Here is a 12,996-nt window from a genome sequence, read left to right as displayed (position 1 = left end):
AAAATTATGCCCGGAACGTGAGCCGCGAACGCGCCACTCTACCCTCGGATTTTCCCCTCCTCCTCCAGTACGAACCCCTGCAAGCACAGGAATGCTTTCACAGTTGCCTCCGAGCAGCTGTGATGTCACGTGGCAGAGCGGTGAGGTAATGTTACGTGACTGAGCGGTACGGAGGCGAGCGGTTCCACGCGGCGGACAGTTGCAACACGCGGCAGGAGGCATGGCCTCCGAGATTTTGTGCTGGCAGGTAGCTCCCAATTGGAAAGAAAGCGACGTTCCAGGCATAGTTTTTCTAGGAGGCGTTGGTACAGCGCATATTGTTTGTAGTTCAACTTCTCGTTTACCGGGCACAGGTTCATAGTTTTGATTTGAGCCCACAGGCTGCTGCCTTCTCTGTCATGGCCACATGGCAATATTGTGGTTTCAGCATGTTAAAGGGGCGCTGAAGTGAAACAGTTTGTTTAGGCAGATAAATTTTACTCCTGATTCACCACAATAGTTTCGTTTATAGATAAGAACATCAATATAAGAGTTTCAATTTCAGATTTTTCACCAAAATCTCTGATGGCAGTATCAGAGCTTTTTTTTCTTTTTGTATTTAGGCCACAGTGGCCTAACAAAATTTTCTGAAACTTACTATGTTGTCTGCAGCTCCCTCAGAAGATAATGTACTTTTTTTGTCAATTAGGAACAATGTAGGCATCACTAAATGTTGTCAAAGTCCACAATGTCCTGCGACAGGTGCGTTAACTTCAATGTGGGGTTGCCTTCCGCTCCTTTTTTTGGCATGTTTTCTCACTTGCCAAGCACGTTCTTGTAACAGGCATGGTGTATTTAACATCATGAAAGAATAATTTGCTGATATGAGGAAAATTGTTTTGCTCCTTTAGTGTCTCTTTTAACCCACCTATGAACTAATAAGTCACGACACCCCAAACGCCAACTGTCAACTGCCAAAATTCGATGCGCATTTTAACCATACATCACCCATTTTGTTCTGCCATAGGAATGACAGAATGCGTCTAATGATTGAGGCATGGCATATCCATAACAGTGGTAGCACATGTGTGAGTTGACCTTCGATTAAGTTGCATAAGAAAGAAATGCTGTAAGAGTTATCTTTCACAATGTGTGCAGGATTGATAAGTTTGCCCTCTGCATGAGCATGCACATATAAGGTTTGACATTTTCTTTCTTTTATTGTGCACCTCTTCAGTTGTTAGTCTGAGTTTGTGGTGTCTTTCCTGTGTCCACGTTTGCATGCCCAGTCTTATTAGAATGAATGCTAATTAACTGGCTCAGCTTTCCGATATTCTTTCAGCCCTATCATTTTGTTTTATTTTTGCCTGAGTAAACCATGCATAATGTTTGCTTTAATGACGGTTGCTCCAAAAAACCACTCCGCAGTTTTGAATGCCAGGCTCATCACACTGGGCACTAGTAGGACATTTCAGGACATACGAGACAACGCACTGACCGCACACGACACACGTTAATTTGCTTAGCACTTTTTATTTTTTTCAACCTACAGTATCTGCCCGCACAAAACGGAAGAGGGCTTCCTCAATCACGAAAGTGGGCACGTTGGCTTTGTAGGATCACGTAGGCAGAAGAGCAGTGTCTGCCACAACACGAAAATGCCAACAAGACGGTACGCCGTTGCCCGGCATGACATCCGACAAAATTTTCACTTGGAGAAAAATACAAACAACCAAATCACCAAATTACTTTCACTGTGGCTGTTTCCACTACTGCATAGCATAGCCAAGCCCGAGTCTGCAGAATTATTTGATTAAGCCAAACACATGAATCAATTTGCACCAAACACAGGCCAGGTTGCCAGCATGGGTGAAACAAACGTTTTTGGGTGGAGAATGCTGTACACCCGTGAACAAAAGTACACAGACCATGCAAGCGTGTCAAACTGTCTAGCTGCGCAACCTGCCAACAATGCAGTGCTAGGCTGAAAATTCGGTCTGTTAATTGCAAGCATCTCAATTTTTTTAGTTCAGCGCAGCACATGGTCACTTCTTTGTCTTCAAAGAGCTCATCCACAATGAGGCTGTGGCACTTCTAATTTCATAGCAATGTCACTGCAATGATGGCATGCCTCAAGTGGCGCATATCAATGAGTGGATATTGTAGCATGAAAGCACCTAATCTTTTCATCAAGGAATGAATGAGTCTTGGGCGAATCCTTGCTCTCAGTGGCAGCTTATGCACAAAACTACAGCGTACACTAATTGTATACATGCCAAATGTGTATATGAACCGCACATGTAGTAGAAATGTATCATTAACTGCACATGTACCAAAAGCATACCATGCACTAACTATTCATACCAAAGGTGTACTGTATACTAACTGCATATGTACCGAGGGTGTGCTGTGTTGTAGTTGTATACATACCAAAAGTGTACGAATATGTAGCAAATGTGTACCGTACACAAATAATTCACGTCCCAGTAGGGTACTTTGTACTTACCATATAAGTACAGAAGTGTACCGCACACTGCTGTATACTTTCACTCACAGGCGTATCAATGTTTTTTACAAGACATGCACATGATTCGGGCCAGAGGTCGCAAACTTGGCTCATCCCTTGGATCATCTACAGAGCGTGCAGCCTGTCTGAAACCATGCAACAGTGCATTTCGAAAGAAAAGAAACTGCACAAGGCTTTGCCAATTTCATTTCAGCAGTGATAGAATGATGATGGATATCTATCAGCTGCACACAAAAACAGTATAAGCGGCACATTTGATATCGTTAACACAAGTAGTCGAAAGGAATCTTTACTATCGACCGCATGGCAAATGCGTGAGCGAGAAGTTGTCTTTCAAGTGCAAGTGTTCTACAATACTTTTCTTAGGATTGCACATGCATATTTTAGCACCTAGAAGGCATACTATACCGGTGACCTACTATGCATTACTGAAGCCACAAGTGATGGAGCTATGTTACATAAGCAGGGAAAAGAAACCATTCATAAAAGTTTTGGTGAGCTACCACCTCATGGTACTATAACGGAGTATCTGTAAGAGAACAAGACAGCATTTCGCATCACCAAAGATTAGGTAGGCCCTAACCGAGCTAACAAGCTTGAATCATGCCAACTCCACACAAAAGCAGGAACATTGTGATGAGTTGCAGTCAGCCCTCAGATGAAGGATTTTGCAGTGGCACATAGAATTTCAAGGTACTCTACATTCTGTCAAAGTGATTTCCTTGAGCCATCAATCAAACAAACATGTTGGCCGTGAAGACATTCTTTTATGAGCTGCTGCCATCATCTGTTTGAGTATGCTCTAAAAACTGGGTCATCAGGTACCGTCTTGTGTGCGTTTCATGTCACGGTTTCAAGTAGTAAACGGAGCTACTATATCTGCTACTGTGCTCAAAGGCACTTTCCAAAACGGGGTTCAACAAATCAACATGCATGACTACATGGCTGTTGCAGCAAAAAAGCCGCACCACCCGAAGCCAAACGCGCACAAACACCGCAGCAAACTCCCCTTTCTCCCCAAACATCGAAATTTTTTCTCAGTTTTATCGCACATCCACTCATCGGTATCATTACACAATCTATTCTTAAACACGGAAGACAGCAAAGATAATTGTGACATGGGTAACTCTTTCAATGGCTAAAATGTTTATTGTTTTACTCTTTCAATGTTCACTCTACTGCCTTATTTTGGACAGTGTTCTGATTTGTGTGACCCATTCAAATAATTTTGTGTAGACTGATCCCATAGCCACCACTCCACAAAGTTTTTATGCAAATAACATATTCCCCATAAGATACCTAGGTGTTTGGTGAGAATTTAAAGAAAGAGTAATTTTCCAGTGAATAATATAAAGGATGCAGAGCAGCTGTTTTAAGCCACAGCTATGTCTGTTTGAGCATAATCGTTAGCCATTGTCATATGCGTAGCCAGAGTCATTACACAATGTTCATGTAGTCGCGGGACGTCGCTTGGCTGGCATCATCAGTCATGGTGGTTCATTGCATACAGAGGAACTTGACACTTTCTCATTGAACCTTGGAGGAATGAAGACAGAATTTTTACTTCGGTAGTACCAATTTTAGTTTAAAAGCAGGTCAATGACCAACATCAAAACAAAACAAACGTTTTGTTTTGACACTGGTCAATGCCCTGCTTTCAACAATGGCTGTACCCGACCAGACGGTATTTCATTTGTAGGCATATAGCTCAGTGTTCTAGCCACGTGATAAAGCACAGGACATCGCGGCAGTCCTTTCGAAAATTAGCTCCTAAGTAGTTGATGTGAAGGATGTTTACTTGCCGCGCTAGTTGATTCATTTCAGCTCATGTACCAGCACGTAAAACTGAAAAGGACGACACAGACAGACCGTAAAGGACACTTTTAAACTCAGTCTGTGTTATCCTTTCCAGTTTTATGTGCAGGTGCATGTGTTGATTAATGTGGTTGCTTTGCAGGCACATGTGCGACAAGATGTGCGTGTGGAGCCTTTTTCCACAATGTCTCTATTTTATAGTCTCCGCTAGCACTGTACCGAAACACGCATGTTGTCAAAGTCATTGTTCAATCATGACTTAGCGCTCACCTGAGTTTGCCAGTGATGTGCAGAGTTGCTTACACAAACAATACAGGCTTGTTACCTTTATAAGCGGCGCAAGAACAAAAGTATAGGGCAAGGACCAAGCTTCTCGACTGTGCAAGCACTGAGATACGAGTTAATTATTATGTGTTCACGATGACCACGCAAAAACAGACGAGACAAAGGAAATTAAACCTACAAGACAAAAATTGAATAACAAGTACTGTAGGATAAGAACTTGTCCTGTAAATTTTTTTTTAATCTCCTCAGTTTTTTGTGAGGCTATTACGAATCAATTGAATACTGTAACATCTCATACACAAAAATCCACAGCACACTTTGACATGAGTGATCAGTACTGCATTAGCACAATCGCGCACATTTTCTTTTTTCTAGATGTAGCCCTCTTAGTTGTGTTACAGCCAGGCTGAAAACAGAAATCTGCATCGTTTTTTCCCCCTTTGTCCCAATGAAATATTACTGTTACAGTTGCGTGCATGCCAGAACCACGTAGATATGATAAGTTTCAAACATCTTCCAGGATTCAACACCTGGAAGTTTGGCGCAATATTTTCCCATGACGTAGGGGAGTGGGGGCAGTAACAATGCATTTGGCTTTGGGTTAATGCAGGCTAATATGCGACCCACTATGGCCAGCTGGCTCAACCACAACATTTGGTCACATGAGTCAAGTGGTACAAGAAGCATACCCAAGTTACGTGGGTCAGGCCGCAGAGGACCAAAAGCTGGTCGAAAAAACTTCATTATGCTACTTGTGGTCACAAAAGAAAGTACAGTACTGACTGATTGAAATGCACGGTCGTTTTTTCCAGTACACTATGAGCATACTACTCCTGAAGAACTGTCCATAGCAAATATGGGCAGCTGCTCATGATAACTGTGTCAAATCAATACGAATCGGGCTGCTAAAAGTAATGTTGGCTCTGATATAGGCGTTCCAATCAGAATCACGCTGGTACAACACAAAGTGCAGATGCTGTAAACGAAAGTTTGTGCATTACTTAGCCCCAACATATTGCGTTTCAATCCGTGAATACTGTACACTCTGAGATATGGCTTGTCGGCATTTTTGAAGACCCACACTGAGTACACCTTCTCAACTCGCATTTGCAATTGGAGTGCAGCTCATGCTAAGGACGGCCCCAACACTTAACAATACACTCACACGTCAACATAACGGAATACTGGTTATAACGAAGTAATTATAAATTGTCATACAATAGTGTTGGAAATAACCTCTATAACAAATTTTTGGGTATAATAAGCTTATTTTGTTGTAAGATGCAAATTTGTTATCATGTGGTTTGAGTGCACAATGAACCTGTTCAGCTTTTTCCAACAGTCAAGTGCCTTTGCAAACATTGAAAGAATAAGATCTCTGGTGTCTGCACAACAAAATAAAAAAAGGACCAGCCCACAAAGAAGACACCCAACATTCGAGACTATACACTGCAGATAGGACCCCTACCTCTTCACACATCTGATACAGACACAACTGGCTGACGTCATGGGTACAGCCCTATGACGACGAACCAATACGCATTCTAAAACAGTCATCGCTTATCTACAAAACTAATGGATAACATCTCCTTGCAACTTTTTTTCAGCATACACTCGGTGTAGTGACAAACACATCCATTCTTTTTTTTTTACACAAAAAGTGATCAAAGGTCAACCAACTTGATGCAGTCACAAGTCAGGGCACGTACATTGTACAGTACATACAATAATGCAGTGCGCTGATGTTACACAGTCGCATCACCTAATCTGAAGATGGAACCAGATGCATGTCTCGGAAAGAGAAGAGATAAACCAGTGTTTCATCTGTAATGCTTGTAGTATGAAGTATCATACTGGTCTCATGCGTGAGAACGTTGGCAACACACGAGGAAACAATCATAGTTCTTTGTTACCATACAAAGAGTGGAAAAATGTGCCAAAATTATGAAAAAAATGTTTCCTAAATTTCTAGAGCTTCTTTTTTAATAGAACGGTACCATTTTTCTTTTTTTTCAGTTCAGTGGGTGTTTCCTTATTTCACTAAGTGCTCAAAAAAAAAAACTCGAAGGTAGCTTCACTGCATGACAAAGAAATGAAAAACGTGAACAAAATGAAAACCAAGACACAAATGGCCCAGAATGAACAGTTGTGGCCACCTAGTGTCAAGAAACGGAAGTATAACTAGTGTAGTCTGCATTGATTTGACGACTAGTACAGTCATCATCGGTCAATTTTTTAGTACAAAATCTCATGACTACTCTAGTCAACGATAGCAAAAGGGTTAGACAGTCAGAACTCCATTAACAGCTTATCATCTTTGCTAAGACTAACTTTCAATTCAGAAAAATTTGCTCTAAAACAATGCCTGCATCTTATAACCCACAAGACATTTCAGACTGTTCAGTGCTTAAGACACAATGACAGCCCACCCCACTGAGCCTTATGTCGGTAAACCTTTGTCAACGTTTCGTCAGCAGGCTCTTCTGCTCTGTGCATAACAGCTGATACAATGGACACTCTGACATAATGTATGTGCACATTTGAAGATCACAACTATGAAAGCAAATTCTGTTCGTTTATGAGGGGTCAGATTTTTTATTGTGACAAAACGACATTCTTATACTAGTTATATTCGAGTGTCATCCTTTTCGCTCTGTCATTAATGGTTGACGCATCTGCGTGCTGCTCTATCACAGAGACAGAATGTTATTGCACGAATAAATTGTAACCCTAAAAAAAGATTCGCAATACACTGAGTCTATTGTTACACACGCTATGTGAACATTTTGAAAGAAAGTGCTCACAGCCATTTAGTTTTGGGCTTGTTACAATGTGGAGCACTTCCACGCACCCAAGACAAAATATTGCTACACCCTACAAGCATGCCTCGACAAAGTTGCCTTAATGCAATTATTGCACTGACTCAAATTTACAACAGGCGCACACACACACACAAAAAAAAAAACAGGCGCTTGATTACCGTCACAAAACAGTGGCCTGTTAGGCTAGGCTGCCAGTTTCAGCACAACAACCCTACAAAGAAGTACACTGTATTACAGCGCAATCCAAGGACGTACGTCACTTCGGATGCTCTGCGGTGCCGACACATCAGTGCCATAGCATCAGTGTGCAAGATTACCAATACTGACACGTCGTAATGATGCGCCTTTTTCTTCCACATGTAGAACAGTACATCATATCACAACGCATTTCTCTTCACTAAAGGACGTGTGTCACTTTGGACACTACGGCACTGACCCATAATCGCGGTAACAACTCAGTGTGGGTCTCCAAACAAGACTATGCATAAGGGAGGCTGCAAGCTTATCTAACTTTACCTAACTAACAAAGCACGGCTGCAGAGGCGCATCACACAAGGACTGGCAAAGAAGTGCCTAGCACTAAGTTACCGGCTAGCTTGCCAGGGGGGCCACAACAGTATTTTTATTCTATTAACTTCCCCCGCTAACAGAATGTCACCTTGGGAGACAAATAAATCCTGCAAGACAACCTTTGAGTACTTTGTACAAATTTTTACTCTCCTAATAGACACAAAAATAGTACGAGCTGAGTATTCCTGATATCAGTCAGCGCATAAGGAAATGTGCCAGGTACGACGCGACAGCCGCTAAGATCCCCGACTGCTCGAGTTTTGCAAACACTTGGAATTTCAGAGCGAGTTCAGCTTCCTACCACATTTGCAAGCACTGCTTGTCCATTTGCCATGAATCTATAGGGTAGACGAACTGCAGTGGTGCGAGTAAAATAAAAATGGCTGTTTGGTATACTAAAATGCCATTTTCGATGCACCAACACGTGGGGCAAATGTCGATGCCTTGCATGTAATTGCTACGTTGCAATGCACCACTCCACTTGTGACAGATGATGCCACAATTGACCTGCTATAAAGCCAGCAATCTTCTTTTTTTTTTTTTATTGCATCATTTCAGATGACAGACGCTTCGGCTTGATTGTGGGTGAATTGGACATGTAATGCCTCCAAATGTGATGTAAAACTGAAGTAACTGCCAAATGCAATTCGCGCAGAATCTGAGTAGCAAACTGCGAGTGCTTTAACTGGAAAAGTTGCAGCCACCTGCAGCGCAGATGCAACGCCCAGTGCTTGCAATAAAATAATGGCGGTACTCTGGATATATTTCCGATATTCACACGGTGAGTTCCAAGAAAGCGATGGATGTGGCACTGATAATAACCAACGTGTTAATCAGTCTAGTTTTGTAATTGCAATACTAGTACACTCACGAAACCTTTAAGCCAAGCACATCTGAAGTGCATCAACATACTGAAACAACGTCCACCCTTTGCCTGGTCCCGGTGCTGCTTCTCCGAAGACCTTTTGCTACAAAAGCCGCAGTCCGAGATGCCGGACTTGACAATCTCTTCTTTTTCTATCCTACACTGGGTCAGCTAAACTTTTCGAAAGTTTGAAAGAACTTTGTTTCTACAAGTGGGCAAACTCACAGAGATCGAAGACTTGTGAGCGGGCACATCTAGAACCCCAAGAGTATCTAGGCAAAAGGCTATCAGTGGACAAGTCTTGGATGGCTTTGTTGTGCTTTGGCATTGGCAACATTGGTACTGGCAGACCTAGTACAGCAAGGCAGTCTTGTCTTCATATGGCTAAATTTCTACAAAACTGTCTCAGGATCAACATCTCAGCATGAGTATGCTAGTCAAGGTAATCGTCGACTAGTGATAGTTAACTTAATCTGGAGAGATAGCCAAAGTAATCTAGAGTGCAAACAAGATGTTTAAGAATGACATCTATGATAACAAGTACTGTACCTGTCGCCATTACTATTTCTCGTTGTATTGTTCGTTCCACTTCATTATGTGCCAATCAATCTAATTCGGTATCCTCCTGCTAGTGATACAACTTTAAAAATCACCAAATTGATTGTTTTGCGACATAAATCGGTAATCGTTGGCCCTACTCTTTGGATAAAAATGAAGTGGAAAGTGGGGTTCACTCAATGTTCGGCAGAGTTTGCATACACCACGACAACACAGCTTACGGAATTTTGTACAGTCGGTGGCGAAAGTTTAAGGAACACGCAAGTGCACGACAAATTGTACATGCCCTGCAGTGAACTATAAAAAGCGGAGATTAGAGCTTTAAAAAGGCTTGGTACCCAAAAACTTACAAACACAGTGCACATGCGCAACGTCATGCTGATAAAGGTGTGAAAACACTTCACACACGTTGATGTGGTCCGTAAAGTTTCGCTGTCAACTCTACAGAACAATGCCTTTTCATAAAAAGCAACAGTCGCATTGGGGAGATGAATGTTGCAAACAAAATGGAGCGGCCCCGAATGGGGAGAAATTGTGTTGAACTAGTAGAAAGATTTAAATTACCGAAGATTTCATTTGAAAAACATACTTTTCATTTAGCGGAACAGCTTGTGTACACCAGGCAAAAAAACAGCCATGCCTGCTGCTTTACACTGACTACAGACACCAAAATATGCAAGTTTAGTTTGAACGAATGCAAACTGCACTTAGTACTAGACAAAAGAAGATTACAGATCACTCTATCGACTTGCTACACACAAATGTCGCAAAGAATTGGCACTATAATGGTGTTCACTGTTTATTGCCAGATTTAGGTGCCCACGGTCAGCAAACGTGCTATGTCAACAAAAACTTCACTGCAACAATTTATATGGACATTTATTTGTGTGCACAGTGTTCAGACTGCCCTTTCTCCGGGTTCAGGCATGGGAGCTCGAAGTAACAAGCACAAAAGCACAGATCATCGTCAACAGAAGGCTTCACAAAAAAAAAGAGTCTCGCGTGAAGCCAAATTGTTGCGATATGCCTTCTAACTCGAGTTTTATTTTCAATGTGCCTGACCAATGCTACCCACTGCCTAAACACACGCGCACACATCATTTCCATAGTACCTACTGAGATTCAGGAAAAGCAGCGAGTAAATGTCGTTATGTGTAAACTTTTGCAACCGTGTCATTTCCATGCTGCAAGCACAGACTTGAGCTCAAACATGCCACCTTTGCCTTGCAAAGCATAAACGCAATCGGGACACCCGGTACCGCTACAGCACGCACATCCTCTACAATCGGTAAATATCTATTACACGTGTGAGAACACTATGTGCTCCATTCCTCTCAGATCTCACAAGCAAAACCAAGCAGCTGCTGTGGAACCACCTATGTACATAAACTACGAAGCCACTCAGAACAGCAAATGGCGACAACGAAATTCACGCACACAAAATGAGCCAACAAATCTTACATTGTAGGCATAGAAATCACAAAAGCACAACAATAGCTTTGCAACTGGAATTCAGCAGGCGAATGTAAGCCATTGCACAAATTAAAGCTTCAAGTGACTGTAGCATTTGCTTCAAGCTATCAGTGAAAGCTTGTAGGAAACAACTGGGCTGCCAAATTCAAAACGAGCCCCGCTCCCCCGCCCCTCCCTCATCGAAAAGCCTGGCTAACTTGACAGTGATCCCTCCGCAGTACGTTCCAGAACCATTCTTGGCGCCTTCAATTTAACCAGACAAAAAAAAAGGTGACTCGCCAACAATCGGGCCTAGCCAGAACAACAATAACCACACAACACAATTTCACGAGGAGTCATGAGGATACACAGACGCCGTAAGTGCGGTTGAGCTCGATTTGGGTAGATCAGGGCAAAATTTGTGACTCGGAAACGTTTTCAGTATGCACGTGCAAAGTTGAAAGGCTTTAAGGACACTGGCCTCAGTCGTTCAAACATTTCACAGCACGATCCGTTTAACCCGCCGCAACGACATACAACTAAAAAATATATATATACTCACTCGCGCCTACAGACACAAATAAAACACAAGTTCAACATACTTATATAAACTTTCTCGTTTTGACAAATGGCCAAAAGCCGTTGCGGGCACACCCAAAAATACACTGCCGCTTACAGTGAGCCAGAGTTTTGTGTGAACAGTGTATAAAATAGTGATTTACATTTGGCCTAGGTCCACCAATCCTTCACTGCCAATGTGGCGGTAAAACGAAAAGCAGTGTGTTGTGAGCATTTGATTTCACACGTGGCAACTTCACACGAGGCCAACAGGGTGGTGCCTGTTCGCCACCCTCACTTCACTGCCAACCGAAGACGCATTCGTGAGGAAAATGAAACTACAGGACAGTACAACGAGCAAGAAAGCACCAGGAACTCTCCAGGATGACGAACGCCTCAAGAACCCGACCACAATGCAAAAGTAGGCCATTTCTTTTAACTCGGCTTCGGCAACACTACGGTTGTTTTTTTCCTGCCCATCGTGCTAGTCTAAAAAAGCAGTTCTGGGAACCAACGAAATAATGAAGAAATTAGGCTTTTTTTTCCGGTAGAAAGGTGACGACGGGGAAGCATCATTTTGGTGCTTGAAGCTGCAGAGCGCAGTTTGGACAAGGTTGCCATTCGCGCAAAATTTACACGCCTGTCGGCTCGCGCCTATTGTTCAGCGGCCGAAGAACGCAGCCTGCGGCGACACGGGCCACGGCGAGCTGCTGGAGAGGCCAGGCAGAAGGGCTGGCCTGGATTGGCTTCCATTGGAAGAACAGTCCTGCAAGTAAGCACATGTTCAGACGTCAAAGTTCAATATAACAATATCCACATAAAAAACTATATTGCGCTCTGCAACTGAAACAATGAGGATAGTGTATGAAGGGTAGGAGGCGAGGTTCTTGGACACTCAAAGAAAAAGTGTAAAGAATTGCCATGTGCGAGCTAGCAAGTACAAGTGGGGACAGAGGCTTGGACATGGGTAAGTTTCTTTAGAAAAATTGGGCAGCTTGTGCCAGTGGTGCAAGGCTAGATTAACAGCAGAGCCTGCTGATGATCTATTTAATAATTAACACGATAATAATTAGGCATAATTAACAAGATTTTAATTAGCACAAAACTAAATCTGTTGTTCTTGTAAGAAAGGTACTTTCTTTTTTGTTCGTTTATTTCTTTCTCTTTTTATTCTTTTACCTCTCTTTCCTTCTCCATTTATCAGTTCTGTGCTTTGTATTTCTCCAGAAGGCACATGCACTGAAGAAACACCTAGATTGCACCTATATTGATTGTGTCAGCCACAATGGATGTGCTGGCCATAGGCCTTATTATCAATCAAATCACTAGGCAATACAAAAAAATGCACTGTAATGGTAACTATCCCCATTGCTCATATGCACGTCGCCAAGAGCAAACTGTTTATCTATAGTCAATCCAAAGACAAAGAAAAGGACAAATATAATCTCACAACCTTCGGTTCAGCAGTCGCAGATATTTATTTATTTACTTAGTTATTTTGCAATCTTGCCTATTTCTCCAGTAACATGCAAGCTTAGGCAATACACATGTTTAAATCAATCTTT

General features: G+C 42.3%; 1 protein-coding gene across 5 annotated transcripts in view; it reads right to left on the bottom strand.

Moving 5' to 3' along the window:
• Positions 1-1,492: 1,492 nt before the first annotated feature.
• The window catches only part of LOC119182678 (uncharacterized), a 145,220-nt gene continuing 133,716 nt past the window's right edge, over positions 1,493-12,996 (bottom strand). For all 5 annotated transcript variants that reach the window (XM_075883709.1, XM_075883713.1, XM_075883711.1 and 2 more), the window contains one exon: positions 1,493-12,197. In XM_075883709.1, coding sequence (XP_075739824.1) covers positions 12,093-12,197 — 105 coding nt within the window. In that variant the 3' untranslated portion in view covers positions 1,493-12,092. The remainder of the gene's footprint in view (positions 12,198-12,996) is intronic.

This window comes from Rhipicephalus microplus, unplaced genomic scaffold, assembly GCF_043290135.1.
Source record: "Rhipicephalus microplus isolate Deutch F79 unplaced genomic scaffold, USDA_Rmic scaffold_20, whole genome shotgun sequence".
NCBI lineage: Eukaryota > Metazoa > Arthropoda > Arachnida > Ixodida > Ixodidae > Rhipicephalus > Rhipicephalus microplus.
The sequence above is the reverse complement of the archived record's forward strand: the minus strand, read 5'-3'. Positions and strand labels throughout refer to the sequence as shown.